This window comes from Protopterus annectens, chromosome 4.part0 (genome assembly GCF_019279795.1).
Source record: "Protopterus annectens isolate FY-2018-M chromosome 4.part0, PAN1.0, whole genome shotgun sequence".
In the NCBI taxonomy this organism is placed as follows: domain Eukaryota; kingdom Metazoa; phylum Chordata; order Ceratodontiformes; family Protopteridae; genus Protopterus; species Protopterus annectens.
Window position 1 is genome coordinate 849,336,290 of NC_056733.1, and position 17,689 is coordinate 849,353,978.

Below are 17,689 nucleotides of genomic sequence, written 5' to 3' on the forward strand. Positions count from 1 at the left end.
CAGTATAATAACAAGTCTTATTTCACTGTAACCCACTGATGCCAACTACAGCTGTACATGAAAATGAATTTACTGCCAGTATAATAACAAGTCTTATTTCACTGTAACCCACTGATGCCAACTACAGCTGTACATGAAAATGAATTCACTGCCAGTATAATAACAAGTCTTATTTCACTGTAACCCACTGACGCCAACTACAGCTGTACATGAAAATGAATTCACTGCCAGTATAATAGCAAGTCTTATTTCACTGTAACTCACTGACGCCAACTACAGCTGTACATGAAAATGAATTCACTGCCAGTATAATAACAAGTCTTATTTCACTGTAACCCACTGATGCCAACTACAGCTGTACATGAAAATGAATTCACTGTCAGTATAATAACAAGTCTTATTTCACTGTAACCCACTGACGCCAACTACAGCTGTACATGAAAATGAATTCACTGCCAGTATAATAACAAGTCTTATTTCACTGTAACCCACTGACGCCAACTACAGCTGTACATGAAAATGAATTTACTGCCAGTATAATAACAAGTCTTATTTCACTGTAACCCACTGACGCCAACTACAGCTGTACATGAAAATGAATTCACTGCCAGTATAATAGAGTCACATACAAATTTCTCTTTACCAATCCTAACAAAATGACCTAAAACAAATTATGATGTTCTTCCCAACTCCTCTACAGTTAGTTCTCTGTCCCTACTTACTACCTTTACCTATTGAAACATCAGCTTTCCATGTGGATAGTATATTGCGTCTGTACTCAGCTGCATTGGTCTTACCCCTGTTTTTATTGATAAATACACTGTGCTGTTTCTTTCATACAACTCTGTGGCAATTAAAATAATAGCTCTATTTGTCTTTATCTTGAGAAAATGTTTATATTATCATAGTAAATACAATGTATTGACTATACTATCAAACAACTTTGTTGCTACCTGTACATTTGTAACTGGGGCAATGTCTGCAAATGGTCCTTTAGGATTATTGTAATGCAGAAATACCAAATCATAAATAAATAAAAAAAAAAAATCTAAACATCAAACAATTAATTTACGGAATCACATGACAAGATGTATGTTTGCTTTTTTAGCTCTATCATTATTTCTTAACAAGAGAAGTAAAATGATGAAGTCTTTGCATATTTAGATCTATTGCTATATAGCATGCTGAGATTTTTCTGTATTTTTATCCACAGCCACAACCTAAGTGGAGTATAAGCAATCCCTACAGTGCTTAACTAGAAACACAGATGTTAGAAAACCTGACAAAGGCATTAGTAGGTTGCTTTAGATTTGTTCAAAAGTATTCATGTATTTCTATCTAGTATCCCTTGTTAATTTTCCTGTTTCCCTTTCTCAATGGTTATTATTCATCCACTTACTAAATTTGGAGTGTGGTGATGACAGCTGGTGATGACAGCTGATCAGATGCCCTCCATGGAGTATGTCATTAGATACTCAATTCAGCTGCTACCACTGTATTGTGTTAACACGTGTAATTAAAAATGAATGCCAGACAAGTCAAAACACAGCATCAGTCAAGAGAGCCAAAACAGAGAAACAGATTAAAGCTCTTGTCATGAGAAAACCATAATATAGAATTAATTGGATTGCTGTTTGACATAACTTTCCAGTTACATGTAAATGTAAATAAAAACAAATTCCATATCCCCTTTGTTAAATTTGTTAACAGACATGCTAACAGGTTTTATTAAAAAAAGATTTCAGTTAAGAATTTATTTATAATACAATATTTATTTCTAATGGCATACAATGAAGTCATGTATAAAAACTGGAAAAATTGTTGTCCATTGTCTTAAATATGGCATATGAAAGGCATTGACCAACTGTGATAGATTATGAGATCACTTAAGTAAAGAAGGTGGTCAATAAATGTGGTTAGATATATTTTTATAATATTCTTTAAGGATGTACTGATCTGCTATAAATCATTTGTTAATTATAATAAATATCTATATTTAATTTTCCTGCCTGGTCATAGCATATAGCCAGTTTACTTATCAATTTAGCAAGAAAAATAAATAAATGTGAATGATTTAGAAATTCAGTTGCTTCCATCATGATAAATATAAGATAGAAATATCTCATGCAGTAGAAAGTCACACTGTTATTTAAAAGCAGGAAAAAGTATGTGCTGTCACATCATTTTCCTGTATAATTGTCAGTGACTTGTGAATCTAAAATGCTCACTAAATAATTACAATTAAATGATTTGCAAACATCTAATAACTCTGTAAAACAGCCTTGTGACCGCATCACCCCTGTGTCTAGGATATAGCTTAAGTGGTTTTGAAAATGTAATATAAAATCATTAGTTTTCCTTTCTGTTATTGAGTACTTTATACAACAAAACACTTAATATAAAATTAATTCAAGAAAAGTTAAAATTCTTCTCTTGAGTTTTGTATGCTAATTGTTTGGAAGGCAGATGAATTCTGCAGGTAGCAATAGAATGCACAATTTTTTTGGTCAGTCAATCTGCACCTTTTCGCTTTCATGCTTAAATGTTTTTAACTCTTCACTAGTCTGGATATCTGATATCACATTAAAATGTAAAATATTGTATTATTTATACTACTGCTTGTAGCCATGTCTTCACAACTAGTGCCTAACTAAAATATTTGAATGAATGGTTTGTTCTAGGAACATCACGGATATGATGACAACAGTATCGTTACAGATCGTGGGGATAATCGAGCCCATAATTCAGCATGCAGATTGGTTCTTCCCAGGAGGTACTGCAAGCATTCTAGAACTACTTGTGTGTTACACTGTATATTGTATGACAACATGGTCAGCCCAAAGAGGTAGACATTCTAAAGGGGGTGTATTATAGGTACTTAATGATGTGAGTGTTAGCTTAAAAAAAACTGTCTCTCTCTCTCTCTCTCTCTCTCTCTCTCTGGGTATTCATCAGGAGTAATATGATAGATTTCTAGTTTTGTCATTGTGAGCAAAGTGCTTTATAAATGCCACAGTACAGAAAGCGAAAAATTGGCATTTTGCTCCATGCAGCTGATTACATTCCTACTACCACCTCTAGCAGTAACATTTTGCTTACACTACTTGAGACAGAACTTGTGAAGGTGCTATATGAGAAGTACTGAAGTATGCTTCATAGCGATAAACATTATTTTTTAAACTCATACCTGTTCAGAACAGATTGCACATGGCCAGTTCATAAAAAAAATTCTCACTAGATAAATGTTGGTTCTGACTACTTCCAAGTAACTTTTTTATTGTAATTGTTATATAGAAACTATTAAAGCATGGTTAATAACTGCAAATGGTGTTTTTGTATTTTAAATGTATATGTTCATACTTTCAGTGTTTATTCAAACAAAATCCTATATGCTTAAAGAAACGTAGGTCTTCCACAGCCATATCTTGATCCAGAACAATTTAAGATGTGACATTTGTTTAAAAGTGCTAATTTATTCATTTTTATGGAAGTTTCTTTCATAGTCTTCATACTGTATGTTAGTGACACTCACTAATACAAATCAATGTTGTCTGGGTTTATGTCGATTGAAAGAAAATAGAATGTAGCATGCAAAGCCAAATTCATGTTTGTTAAATATATGATTATTTAGAACTGTTATGACAACTTAATTTGTCAAGACACTGAATCAGAATGTTTTTTTCCTACACGTTATACCCCACCATGTGGTATTCTAGTTAATTCTAATATATAGAGGAAACAGAGAGTGGGATGAAATGACTGGGGAACTGCATCATAGAAGACAGGACAGGCGGAATAGCCAGCAAACAACAGTAACAAGAGCAATCAGAATATACAGTAGCAAGTAGAGGACTACAAATAAAACTCTGTAAGAAAAGTAAATCAAAATTGTAGCACTGGATGCAAAGGGTGATATACAAAGCTGAAGAATGTGGAGGTGTTGTTAGGACAGTAGTTAGCATAATAAAAACTGATACGATTTAAAGACCTCAGCGATTGATATAAGATAGTGGGATTAACGAACAAAAGAAGAATGCAGAAAAGTGGCATGAAATGGCTATACAATTACAGAGCTGAAAGAGGAAAATTAGTGGACAGACATATTGATGCATTAGCTGGTGTACATGTATTGGGAGAATGTTTCTTCTCTAAGGATCGCTGTAACAGGAAATTATAAGATATGAGCTTTTACACATCAATGCAGCTAATAGGGTTCAGTTTAGTTTTGGCAGATGCTGCCTGTCTACATGAACAAGTGTTGGCATCATGTGAAACCAGAACAGATGCTGGCTGTATTAAACCAGTCATAAAAGTGAAACTGATAGCAACCATCTTCAGCTATTGTGGCTATCTGATACTATTGGTCACATTCAGTTGAACTTGCCTTCGTTTTCACAGTCAAACAGTATAAACTAAGTTCACATTAAAATATTTCTTCATTATTTATCAACATCTAGTTAAAGGTTTTCAGGATTTCATATTGAATACAGTACCCTTGCCATAAAAGTCCATTAATAAGATGCTTGTAACAGATGAACTGCATCTAAAAGACTTTAGTAATGAGTACCAAAAGTCTAGATTAAAGCAGAAAATCATCCGTGTGATGTCCTTGCACAGAAAGGTGCAGATATTGCAAGTGTCATGAAAACATGGTTAGTATTGGATAGGGACCATGGTATGGTGATATCTGGATTTAGAGCCTATGGAAGTGACCAAAGGCACATTAGGGTAGTGGGGTGACAGCGCTTAAGAAAGGATAAAGGGAACTGAAGAAAAGATTGATGACTGATGATGAAAGATTGATGATTATGAAGCAAAAAAGGGAGAGATCATCAGCAGGTTCACTTTTAGGCTAAAAATGGAGCAGAATGACACTAGTGGGCAATGTATACAATACACAGACTACTAGCTGCGGGGGAAGCATTAAGTGAACTGCACTTATAGGAGATCTTAAGCTTCTAGCACTGAAGTGGAGAATGTCCACATCTAGGGTTCTGAAAGATAGATAAATAGTAGTGTATAAGTTCTGGGGAATGGGAGAGGGCCTTAAGCAGAGATTAAGATCCACAACAGGAATGGGTAACATCAAAGCAAATCTGTATACAAATCAGCAAAGAGTAAAGCATACCAGTATGCATATGAGTAAATCATCAAAGTGATGTGCAGATGCCAGGAAATTTTTTCTGCTAATAGTAGTGACCGTACATATCCTGCAGTGTGCTGCATGTGTGTGTGTGTGTGTGTGTGTGTGTGTGTGTGTGTGTGTGTGTGTGTGTGTGTGTGTGCATATATGTGCAGATGTGCGTGTACATGTGTGTGCGTGCGTGCATATATGTGCGCATGTGTGTGTGTGTGTGTGTGTGTGTGTGTGTGTGTGTGTGTGTGTGTGCGTGTACATATGTGCATGCGTCTGTGTGTGGGTAAGTAGCAGTAGTGCAGTGCAGGATGTTTCTTTTCCATGATCATTTAAGAACACTGTTGCTTCTACCTGTTTACAAAATGCAAACCAAAATCTTACAGCTCCATGCATGTGGTAGCATCACCATGTGCATTTTGTGTTGCTTCATCATGATCATGCAACTCCACTAGTTAGTTTCTTGCCCCTTTTTATATATTGTCAAGGAAGTGTAGTCATTTGGAAATATTGTATGGTGATTTAATATGATCTCAGCACTGCATGTTTCTGAAATCATTTAAAATACTGTGTGTTGCTTCTTCCTGATCATAGCATGCAGTGTGTATTACAACACAATATATGTTCCTTCCCCATGTTTATGCTGTTATGTAGTTTACCATCACTGTCTGGTTTACTATAAATAGCAGTATGATCATTTGAAAATGGTTAATGTTGGCTTCCCATGATTATAGCCTTATATTATGTACAGCACAGCTATCTATGTACGTTTGAATTAATACACAAAAACGGCTATAGTAGCTCAGATGGTCAGTGCACTCTGTTTGCTGTCCCATACACAGCACAGCATATCTCCAGTCTGGTGTGCCATTGCTAAGAAAATGTTGTCATTAATATAAGTGAGGTAATTTGTTTCACTTTAATGAAGTTGCTCCCATTTCATTTCTTCCTGAGAATCTATGGTTGATTTGTAAAATCCCAGTTTCCATTTGTTAATGGACAAGTATTCTGACAAAGGTAGCATGAGATTGTAGTAAACTAAGCCTACCTGCCTGTCTAGCCAGCTTTACAATAGTTAAGGGCATCTTTCACATGCTCCAAATGTCATAAACTCAAGAACAGCTCCATATAAAGACAGTTTGGGGTACAAATTACCTTAGAGATTTTTTGCTACTGAAGACTTTTGCTTCAAGAGGCCCCAAGGGATTAGATCCTTCAAGGCTGGGCAGATAAATTCCCTGTTGTGAAGACCTTCCACTCTATATTTCTAAGGTAAACCTGTGGGTTTTTTTTCTGTCTGAAATATGCTGTTTTGTTAGAAACATTTATTTTAGTATCACCACTTCACTTCTAAGGGAGTATTATGTGTAAATGTTTATGTAAACATTTTGTGCAGAACATTTTAGTTTTTGACTAAAATTTTAGAAAGGCTTTTCATATTTGTGTATGCTTGGGGCAGGAAACTGTGCTTACAGCGGATTGTCAGTGGTTTACCTACTTCAGTACCAATTGTTTTATACCTTACCTGTTATCCAAATTTGAGGTGTCTTTCTCAGCTTATCTGTTCTGCAGCTGTCAGTCTCCATAGGTTTTCCTTCTCCTTTATGCAAGAAGAAGGTTGTCAGAGGGTCTTTAGGTACCAGGTTGGCTCCTGTTGTGGGTGACTCTGCTGTGGCCATTTATTGTTATTCAGACTGACCATCTTTTTCCTCCATTCCCCTTATTTTAGCAATTACTACCACAAAAGACTATGGCTGAAGGGATGCCCTTGGTGGACAAGGGAGAATCACTCTTGCTGGTCTCAGGGAAAGGGGTTGGTGAGAGTTCTTCACTTAGCCAGTTGAGAGAATCTACATTTGGGATTTGTATGCCTTCTGAAATTTAGTTTTGTCCATGGGAATTCCCAGGAAAAGTAAAATAATAAAGAAACCTTCCAGTCTTTGGTTTCTGTTTCAATGGAAAGAGAAGATTTACTGGGATTTACTAAGGATCTATTTAGTGTTTTTTAGCTTGCCTTCTGTTTTTTGAGGCAATTAAAGAAAAACGGGTCCTTTTCTTTCTGTCCTGGATTTTCAGTCAGAAAAACAGGCATTATAGGGTGATGGTTGTACTTTACAAACTTCTTCTCAAACTGAACAGTCTGATTCTGAAGAAAGTATGGTTTCAGATGTTCCTTCTGAATATTTTTCCTTTTTTAGGTCTTTATCTAAGATGAAAGAGTTTTTTTTTTAAGCGGGAACAGAATGAAATATCTGTGGTACTGAAAATATGTTATGATTTGTTACAGACAGATAGCCTTAAATTTATAGCTTTCTCCTCTGTGTTGCCTGTTATAGAGAATGTTTTTCCCACTACTTCTAGTATACTTGATAGTCGCCCTGCTGTCACTAGGAAGTCTGACAAGTTGTACATAGTACCTTAGAGTCATAAGCATTTGTTTTCTAATTTTAAAGCAGGCCCAGCTGTGATTTCATTATCTAAAACTCCCTCTGCTTAACAGTTTGTTGCTGATAACCACATTCCATTTAATAAGGATGGGAAAGGGTTATGTAATTTGAGGAAGAAAATGTAGTATTTTTCTAATACTTTAATATTCAGCATTTTGAACTGTCAAGCTCATGTGCTAAAGTGCTTACTTTTATCTTTAGGGAAAATGCAGAAGATAATGTTTCTTCTTATGTAAAAAAAATTCTTTAAATGCCTTTTGAACATCTGCTTCTCATATTACTAAGTTTTGAAGTCTGCTTCTGATGCTGCTAATTCTTCCTCAAGAGATGGCTTGGCTTCATTCTCAGAACCTTCCTAAAGATGATATGATTGAAGTTTTAAATTCTCCCTTAGATGAGGAATAATCCCCCCAAAAAGTGTGTCAGAATTGAGTTCCTTATATGGTTGTCCACCAGAAACAATGAAGCACTGTAAAAAAAATGGCAGGCTACATTGTGCTACATTGTTTCCTTAAATAAGGTAGTTCTTTTTGGTTCTTCTGCAGCTGAGGTGTTAAAAATATGATGAAAGGGGAAACCCAGATTTTTTAACCCTCCTTTCTCAAAGCAAATATAAATTTCCCCTTCCTCTTCCTCTTAAACTCTGCATGTTTTTCAGTAAGCAATTTAAGCAACAAGGAGCCATCAAACAAGATGTAAAAAGCAATGTCAGGGAGAATCTAAAAAGAAAGGAAAAGCCTCTAAAGATCAAGGCCAGCTCTCTCAATCATCTTGACTATTTGCCTATTCAGGCTCCTTCGGCTTCATTTCCCTTTGTGGCCCCAGACAGTTTCAGACAGATGAGTTTTAAATGTATCCCAGCAGGAGTTGGAGTTTCATTGAGAGATACGATGGGAATCCCTCTCTTCTTTCCAGGGGATTCCTTCCTGCCCATTGAACCAAGTCACTCTCTCTCTTTCCCCCATTCTGCACCAGATGCTAGCACAGAGAGTTATACAACCTGTGCCTTCTTGCCACCTAAGCAAAGGCTTTTATTCAGGGATTTTTCTGGTAGCAGAAAAGGAAGGATCCTGGAAGGCCTTTACTACTGGAGTTTTCCTTTCTAAATCTTTGTCAAGATTTTGAAGTACAAAATATCCCTTCATTCCCTTGTAGCTTCTCTAGTTTTCATGGTAAGGCTAGATTTAAAAGATGCTTATCGTCACATGCTCTTTGATGAACAGATCAGGAGTTTCTTAAGATTTGCTGTGTCTGGCTGCGGTTTTCAGTTTCTTGTCTTACCCTTTAGACATTCCACTGTATCAAGGGTATTAACAAAATGTCTAGCCCCAGTCTTTGCTTATTGAAGACTTCAAGGCATTCATATTTTCCATACCTGGATGATTGCATAATCTTTGGAGTCTCTTTTGAAGCTGTTAAGGGTCTTCAGCAAGTATTCAGAATCTTCTATTCAGTATAGGTTTTCAAATCAACTATTAGAAGTCCACCTCTTCATCCCTTCTCACAGAATTGTATTCCTGGGCATACCTCTCAACTGTACAATTTTCCACAGACTGTCCAGATTTTAGCTTCATATTTTTTGTCCATTTTCCATAAAATTGTGGTTTTCTGGCAAAACAGTGATAAATAATTAAAGATTGAAGTTCGAAAATAATGACAGACATTTCAGTTTCAGACTTCATATCCTTCACAAAATTCACACTAATGCAAAACCTGTTATTCTATCAACTTTCAAAGTTTGTAAGAGCAATATTGTCCCTATTTTTGGCCTTTGTCCCATTTTTACTTATGGCTTTGTCCAGATTTCTTGCTCTAAGAGGTTGAGAAGTATGTTCCTGGATTGTCTGTTAGATTCCGTCCTAGGAAGTGCCTTTATTCCCCCAGACAATGTTGAGCTTTTCCAACAGTTATTCCTGAGTTTTTCCAATCAAACCACATGGCTGCAAGAGACTTTCTCTGGATTGTGATGTGCATGGCATTGATGATTCTCATGTTTCCAATGGCCAGGCTCCCCATGAGGAAAATACAATGGTATCTTGAATCTGTTTGGATTCAGGATCTACATCCTTTGTCCTATTAGATCCCGGTGCTGGGATTTGTAGAGGGAGATTCTATGGTGGGTACCCCAGATCACTTTCAATCTAGGTCTCCCATTCTCCCTGGTGACCCCTACAGTCTGTTACTACAGGTGTGTCAGACATGGCACTGGTGGTGGTTACCAATGGGGTAGAAGTGCAAACTCTACAGAATTCTCAAGACAGAAGCACCAGAAGCACATAAATGTCATAAATGCTTTGAAAGCCTTAAATCGTCTCTGATCATTAGTACTTCTACAAATTTACACAGGCTACACCACTGTAATGTGATACATAAAAAAACAAGGATGTTCCAGATATTTTCCTCTTTACAGGCCTGATAGTGTGAGAGATAGCAGCTTAGCTCAGTTTGACTTTTCAGGCTTCATGCATTCTGTCAGACCAAAACGTAATTGCAGATAATCTCAGCAGGACCAGGACAGAGCCCCCCCCCATGAATCGAAGGTTCATCCCTGGTCTTCCTCAAATTGCTCCAGATGTGAGGATTACCTTGCATACATACAGTTGCCTCCTTTCAGAACAGACAACAAAGAGAATTCTGCTCCAAGACTTGCAAACAGGCTAGGAAAACAAATGTTTTGTTATTTCCTTGGATGGGAATGGTCCTCTATGCCTCTCTACCCTTTTCACTAAATCCATGGTTCTTCTGAAGATTTAGAAGGAATCTCCATAAATTGTGGTAGTGACTTCCATTTGGCCCAGGCAACAGTGGTTCTCCTTTCTTTTCAGTCTGGCTAAGGGAAATTACCACAGACTTTTCCACAGACTGAATTTACCCACATGAGACAAAGCTTGTTTGATACAACCCAGTCTGAAACCTCTTCAACTACCTTCCTGGATAACAGAGTTTTGATACTTGTTAGGCACCAAGTGGAAACATTTTTCTAGTTGGAGCTAGTGTAGGAATCAGGTTCCTCATCAGGCCAGCTGTCTCTGGTTCCTGATTGTGAGAGTTATTGTCCTTTAGTTTATCTTATTCCTCTATCAAGGGACATTTGTTAGCTATTTCTGCTTGTACACCCTTTGATTCCCCACCCACTTTCTAACCAAACTCAAGTTAAACAGGTTTTGAATGGGGTGTTTGCATATCCGTCCACCTAGGAAACAGATGGTTATTCCTTGGGTTCTAAACTTTGTACTTGGAAAACTCACTTGTTCTCAGTTTGAACCAGCTCATTTGGGTGAACTGAGGTTTTTAATGCGGAAGAATACTTTATTTGTTTTTTTTTTCTGACATCTGTTAGGAAAGTATCTGAATTACAAGTGCTGATGCTGAGTTAACATTTTCATAAGGGCTGGGTTTCTTTCAAAACTCACTCTTCTTTTATGCCTAATGTAGTCTCAACATTTACTTTAAGCCAGACTATTCATCTCTCTCTCTCTCTCTCTCTCTTCTTTCTTAAACCAAAGAATAAGGGAGAAAAAGGTTCATCACACACTAGATACCCACAGGCACCTAAATACTACCTAGACAAGAACCAGGCTTTCAGGAAAGCTGATCAGCCATTTGTCTCCTGTGAAGGTAAGATGAATGGATAACCACTGTCAAAGTAGACTACTTACAGGTGGTTGTCTTATGCCATTGTGTTTTGTTGTATTCACCATAACAACCCACTTACAGTCCACAAAGGCTTTTGAATTCTTTAGTGCCTTTCTGGAAAGTGGTGAACTCTAGAAGTATTCTAGAGGCAGCAAGTTGGTCCTCTGTACATACTTTTACAAACTGGACATGTTTGCAATGTACAGAACAGGCTTCACTATTTCTATCCTCCAGGGGATTTTTCAGTCTGAAATTATTGGCCTTCATTTTTTTTTGAGTTTTCTTCTTTTGGCTTTTCCCGGTTAGGGGTCGCCACAGTGGAACTCCGGTCTGCTTATGATTGGCAGTGGATTTTTACGGTGCCGAGTTGCCAGCCCGATATCCAACCTTCAAAGAAAGAACACCCGTTCACACACGCACCTACCTGCATTTCTTTAGACATTACTTGACCATGGGGAGGACATGCAGACTCCACACAGAAGGCGCTCCAGCCAAGATTTGAACGGGAGAACCTCTTACTGTGAGGCGACCATTAGAAATCTACCAAAATAGCTTAGACCACTGCAGCAATAGTAAAGCAGATGTTCTAAAAGATTACTGTTGCAGTAGCCTCTCCACTTTCCCTAGCCCTCTTATTTTGGCTATTTTTCTTTTGTTTTGCCAGAATGAGGATGTGTACACTCTTTTGTATAATTTTTTACTATTGAATTATTTTCTATTACTGTTCTTTCAGGGTTCTTGCCTCCCTTCATAGGCAAAAAATGTTTTGAGATAATTTGTTCTCCAACTGTCATTATATGGGGCTTCTCTCAAACTGTTGACAGCTGGAGCATTTGGAAGGCACCCTGACACTTTGAAAAGCTAGATGGTCACAATGAGAAGGATCCATATAAGTTAGGCCACTGCAACAGTGAACATCTGCTGTTATGGTGAGTTTACTTACACAATAGTACTTTCTTCCTGCTTCTAAATTTGAAAGATCTTCCAGGTAGGAAAGCACATTCAGTAAAGATATGAAAAGCAGCCCTTAAAACTACTCTGTGTTTGGCACATATTGGCATATATCATGTGTTTTGTGTGCTGCTTCCACATAATCACTCAGCTCCACTAATTAGTTTCTTGTCTCTGTCTGGTCTGTTTTACACATAGTGCAATCATTTGAAATGGTGTGTGCTGTTTTTCTGTGAACATAACTACACCAAATGATGTCAGAAAAACATGCAAAGTAAGCATGCTAGCAATGCACTTTGGTGCATTTTAAAGTGATAGACTATAAATGCATCTCTATCAAAGATCCACTGGGGCAAGAGACTGGTCCTGCGATCTTTGCTGTCATTCGCAGTAGACTGGGACTTTTGCTCAGGTTGTAACTCTCTGCACATGCCATGCAGGTGCTGAAACTACAAAACATGCAGTGGATGTAGTGATGGATTGCTGCTCACTTATGCAAGCAGCCTTCCCTGAAGACAATGCTGACTCGCCAAACCATGCACTTGTGCACATTTCTCCAGTCTCCACTTGGGAAATGACTAGCACCACACCCCTCCCCTTGAGAGAGATGAGTGGATTCAGCCCCCTCATTCTCCCCATGCTAGTACCAATAGATGGCCAAACTGATAATGAAACATAAACTGCCTGGCTGTAGACAGGATTTTTCCATCTTCACCAATGGATTTGGCTGCAATAGTGCCTATATTCTAGGAATCAATCCAAGTAGTTCAGCAATTTGAACAACAACTTTCTTGCTGAACTCTATTGAACAACAAGTTTCTTGTTGAACCCTATTTGAACAACAAGTTTCTTGCTGAACTACTTGGTCTGAATAGACTTATTTCATATATTGTCTATGCCTGCTTGGCGCCCGTTCTGAGCAACCACCGATTAACATTTACAAAAAACTAAACATGTTTCGCCTGCCCCTAAGAATCCACAGAGTGAGTGGCAGACTTTCGGGGTTTGTTTAATGCTCTGGTGGCATTAAAACCTCCTCAGGGTATTTCTGTTCCAGCTCCCCCGTTGTCCTCTATTGCACTTAAAAGACCTAGGGAACAAGATTTCTCTGAGAAGGAGTTGAATTCTAGTCAGGAATCCCTTCCTTACTCTTCCCATATTCCTTCTCCTTTGGACTATGGGTCAGAGGAAGAGGACTCTACCAGTCCTGATACTCCCTTTGAAGAGATTTCTTTTGGGGACACAATCTCCAGGATTATGGAGTCTTTTTTAAATGGGATTGTCCTTGGGTCTCTGAGATCCATAAGAGATACAATGAGCTGCTGCAGATGGAATCTCCTAAACCTTCTGCTGTTTTGGCTGATTTGTTGGATGCATTGTCCAATGCCTCTAAAGCTTATAAGGTGCCTGAGGACTGTAAGTTTTTGTACGTGTCCTGCTGCTGACCTCTTAGTGGTGTCTGTAGCTTCTGACAAGCCCTCTAAATTACTTCCTTCACGCAAGTTACTGGCTTTTGATAAAGACAGCAGAACCATGGAAAGGCTAGGTAAGAAGGTTTATACCTCAGCTACTTATGGCTTTTAGGGCTGTTAATTATCAGACCCATATGTCCAGGTATTTGTTGGCTGTCCTATCCCAGACTTGTCACATTATTTCTGATCTTCCAGATTCTGAGGGTAGAACATCTGCTGTTTCCCTGTTAGGGACTTCCTCCCAGGTGGTTCACCATTCCATCAAGTGCAGTTATGATGCAGCAGATGCTTCCTCTAGGGCTGCTGCTTTCGGGTCAGTGATGAAGAGATATTCTTGGCTTCGGCTTTAGCTATTGCTTGATGATATTAAGGCTAAGTTGATGGATGCCACTCTTGATAATAAACACTTGTTTGGGGAAGCTGCTGATTTGTTTAACTCCTTTCAGGATAAGGGGAAGGCTTTACAGGAACTCAAACATGTGTTTGTTTCTCCTGTTCCTAAATTTCAGATAAATACCCAATAAGCCAGCCTTTGTTCATAAGTAATCTTGCTGTCTTCCTAAGGGCAAAAAAGGTAGCAAGCAGGTTTCTCCTACCAAAGCTACTCAGACTTCAGGGACTCAGAAGTCTCCCTTTCCAGATAAATTAGGTGCTATCTGACTGTCTGTTTCTTCCCTGCCATGTTCCTCTTTTTCTTCACCTCTCTCTCTTCGTATTTGGCTACAGATTACTCAGAATTCATTGATTCTGTCTATTATTCACCAAGGGTATTTCATGGTGTGGAAATCCCTTCCCCCTTTTATGGACATTCTTCAGCCTCCTCGGTTACAACTCCCTTTTTTCCTAGAGGTGCTTTGAGACCTTTTGACTCAGGGCACTTTTCAAGAGGTGACTGTGTACCAAAGGGGGATGGGATTTTACTCCAAGATGTTTCTCAGAAAACAGACTACTAGGAGACCAATTCTATTCCTGTCTCATCTAAACACTTTTAGGGAGGGGTGGCATAATGGTTAAGGTGTTTACCCTATAAAGACAAGGTACAGGGTTTGATTCTCACATGGGGGAAATAGCTAGGCTTCAAATGACTCACAACGGCAGTTAGCCTAGCACTAACCTATGAACCTTTTCTGAAGGTGCCAAGTTTTCAGATGTTTCCCTTCAGACTCTCTTTTGCTTATTCAGGCTTACATGGTGTCTCTGAATCATAAGAATGCTTATCTCCATATTCTGATCCATCCCCTTTTCAGGACGTTTTTGTATTTATCTGTTGCTCCCAGGCATTTTCAGTTCTCTGCTTTGCCCTTTGGCCTTTCTACTGCCCCAAAGGTATTCACCAAATGCCTCACTCCTGTCATTGCTTTTTGCAGGCTTCAGGGGGGCCAAGTGTTTCCCTACTTGAACAACCTGCTGTTTCAGGCATCCTCTCCAGAGATCCTGTTTCAAAATCTCCATTTTTCCATCCCTCTTCTTCAGAGCCTGTGGCTTACAATAAACTTCAAGATGTCTTCTATGACTCCTTCTCAGGACCATGTTTTTCTGGGTTGCAGGATACAGACTGTGCCTATGTTGGCATCCCTACCTCCTCCCAAAGCCTTAACTCTCATTTCCTTCTTTCAAACTCTTCTCTGTCTGGCCTCCGTTACAGCCAGAGATTTTCTGAGAGCTCTGGGTTTCTTGGCATCCACCAGCCCTATGCTCCCTCTGGCCAAACTCGACATGATAAAGTTTCAGTGGTCCCTGAAGTCAGTTTGGCTTCAACATGCATATCTTCTAGAGTTTGTAGTTCTTCTATCTTATCTCAAGAAGGAATTTCACTGGTGGATCCAGCAGTTGTCTGTAAACCCAGGGCTCCCTTTTCATGCCTCTCTTCCCTCTCAGGAACTGTTCACAGACACTTCAGACATGGGGTGGGGAGCAGCTTTTAGCTCCCTAAAGGTGCAGAGTGTCTGGTTTCCTCTTCAACAGAAGGAGCACATCAGTGTCAAATATATGAGAACCCTTCTGCTGGCTCTTCAGGCTTTTCATCCTCTTTTTTTTCCTCAAGACCTCTCAAGGTGTTTACAGACAATACCACAGCAATGTGGTAAATAAAAAAACGGGTGGTGAGGGGGGACAAGATCTTACTTTACCGGGTGGCACTCCTAGTGTTGAGTGAATCTTCAGGTAGTTTACATTCCTTCAGGTCAAAACATTGTGGCAGACACTCTGAGAAGATCTTTAAATCAATCCCATGAATGGATGCTTCACAAAGATGTGTTTTTGGACACTGTCCACCAGTGGGGTACTCCTCAAATAGATCTATTTGCCTCCCCTCTGAACAGACAACTTCCTCTGTTTTTGTGCCAGAGTCACAGGTCCTCTGGTGTGAAAGGTGGATGCCCTCTTTTTTTCTTGGAAGGGGATGTTTCTTTACACCTTCCCTCCCCTGTCTCTCATTCTAAAAGTCCTGTTAAAAATTTAACAGGACGCTCAAAAAATCTTGTTGGTAACTCCCTTTTGGCTAAGGGTGGACCTACTTGCACAAGAAAAGGGATCTCTAATCCATCTCCACCTGCCCACTTTTCACCTGACACTGTGGGTAATAGGATTTTGATTCCACATAGACACCTTTTTTTCTGAGGATGTGCTTCAGGTCCTGCAGGAGGCCAGGCAAAACAATACCAGGAAATCCTACTTATCCAAATGGAAGAGGTTTTCTGTTTGTTGTCTCTCATAAACTGGATCCACTTTCTGTGGATGTTCCTTTAGTTCTTTCTTATTTGTGAGTTGCTCAATGCTGGGTTGGCTTATTCTTCTGTTAAGGCCCACTTATCAGTTGCCTCTGCATGTCTGCCTTTATCTCCTTCTTTAACGTCTAGATTTAAGCTAAACAATTCCTTAAAGGCATCCTTCATATTAGACCTCCCAGAAAGCCTGTTCCTCTTCACTGGGATCTTAATTTTGTTTTGGAAAAATTGAGTCAGGCTCTTTTTGAGCCTGCTTCTTCAGCTTCCTTGCAACATTGCTCCTGGAAGACCATTCTTTTGTTGGCCCTTACTTCTGCCAGATGGGTGTCTGAGCTTCAAGCCCTAATGGCTTTTCCCGTTTCTTTTGGTGTTTCATAAAGACAGGGAGTCCTTGTGTACTAATCCTTTTTTTATGCCCAAGGAAGTTAATGAGTTGCCTCTTAATCCATCTATTCATTTGCCTACTTTTTCCCCTCTCTGCAGTCTGCCATTGAGAGGGTGGTGCATGCTTGGGATGTGCATAGACAACTCAGATTTTATTTGGGTAAATTAAGTCTATTAGAAAATCTGATCAGCTGTTTGTTCTTTTCATCCCAGGTCCCCAGGATTAGCTGTATCCAAGCAAACTATTTCTTCTTGGATCTCAAAAACTATTTCTTTTTGTTATTCCTTTCATGGTAAGAGCCTTCCTTATTCTGTTAAGGCTCACTCTACTAGAGCTGTGGCTTTTTCTGCTTTTTTCAAGGGTTTGAATACTAACTCTATTCTTCAGGCAGCTACCTGGACTTCTGTGCATACATTTACCAAGCACTACAAGTTGGATGGAATCTCCAGAGCTAGAGCTGGTTTTGCTAGGGCCATCCCTTGTGGTTTCCTAAAGGGCTGTGCTGGTCCTTCCTCCCAAGTTATTTCTGAGTTTTGGCACTCTCCCTAATGTAAAGAATACCGCAACAGTGAAACAGAAGGACATAGTACAGTTGTGTAAAATCTTACAATAATGGTAGATGTCCTTTCCTTCACTGTTGCAGTATTACCACCCCCCCATCCTCCCCAGGTACATCTCTTCTGGATGCACTGGTTACCTCTTGGTTTTCCTTGGACTGGTGTTCCTACTGGGGCTTTCTGTTCTGAGGATGGTGCAGTCAGACATCACCTTTATGCTCTACACTATGCGAGGAGCACATGTGTGATGTATGGCTTGCAACCTAAGGCTTTGGTATACTGACTGGACATTGGGCTGCGCTAGGTAAGGAATTTCAAATAAGAGTACTGCAATAGTTAAGGGAAGGACATCTACTGTTACAGTAAGATTTTACACAACTG

General features: G+C 39.0%; 1 protein-coding gene across 7 annotated transcripts in view; it reads left to right on the top strand.

Moving 5' to 3' along the window:
- The window catches only part of ARHGAP44 (Rho GTPase activating protein 44), a 1,795,121-nt gene that overhangs the window by 1,349,914 nt on the left and 427,518 nt on the right, over nt 1-17,689 (top strand). For all 7 annotated transcript variants that reach the window (XM_044068802.1, XM_044068796.1, XM_044068800.1 and 4 more), the window contains one exon: nt 2,682-2,773. In XM_044068802.1, the coding sequence (XP_043924737.1) occupies nt 2,682-2,773 (92 nt within the window). The remainder of the gene's footprint in view (nt 1-2,681; nt 2,774-17,689) is intronic.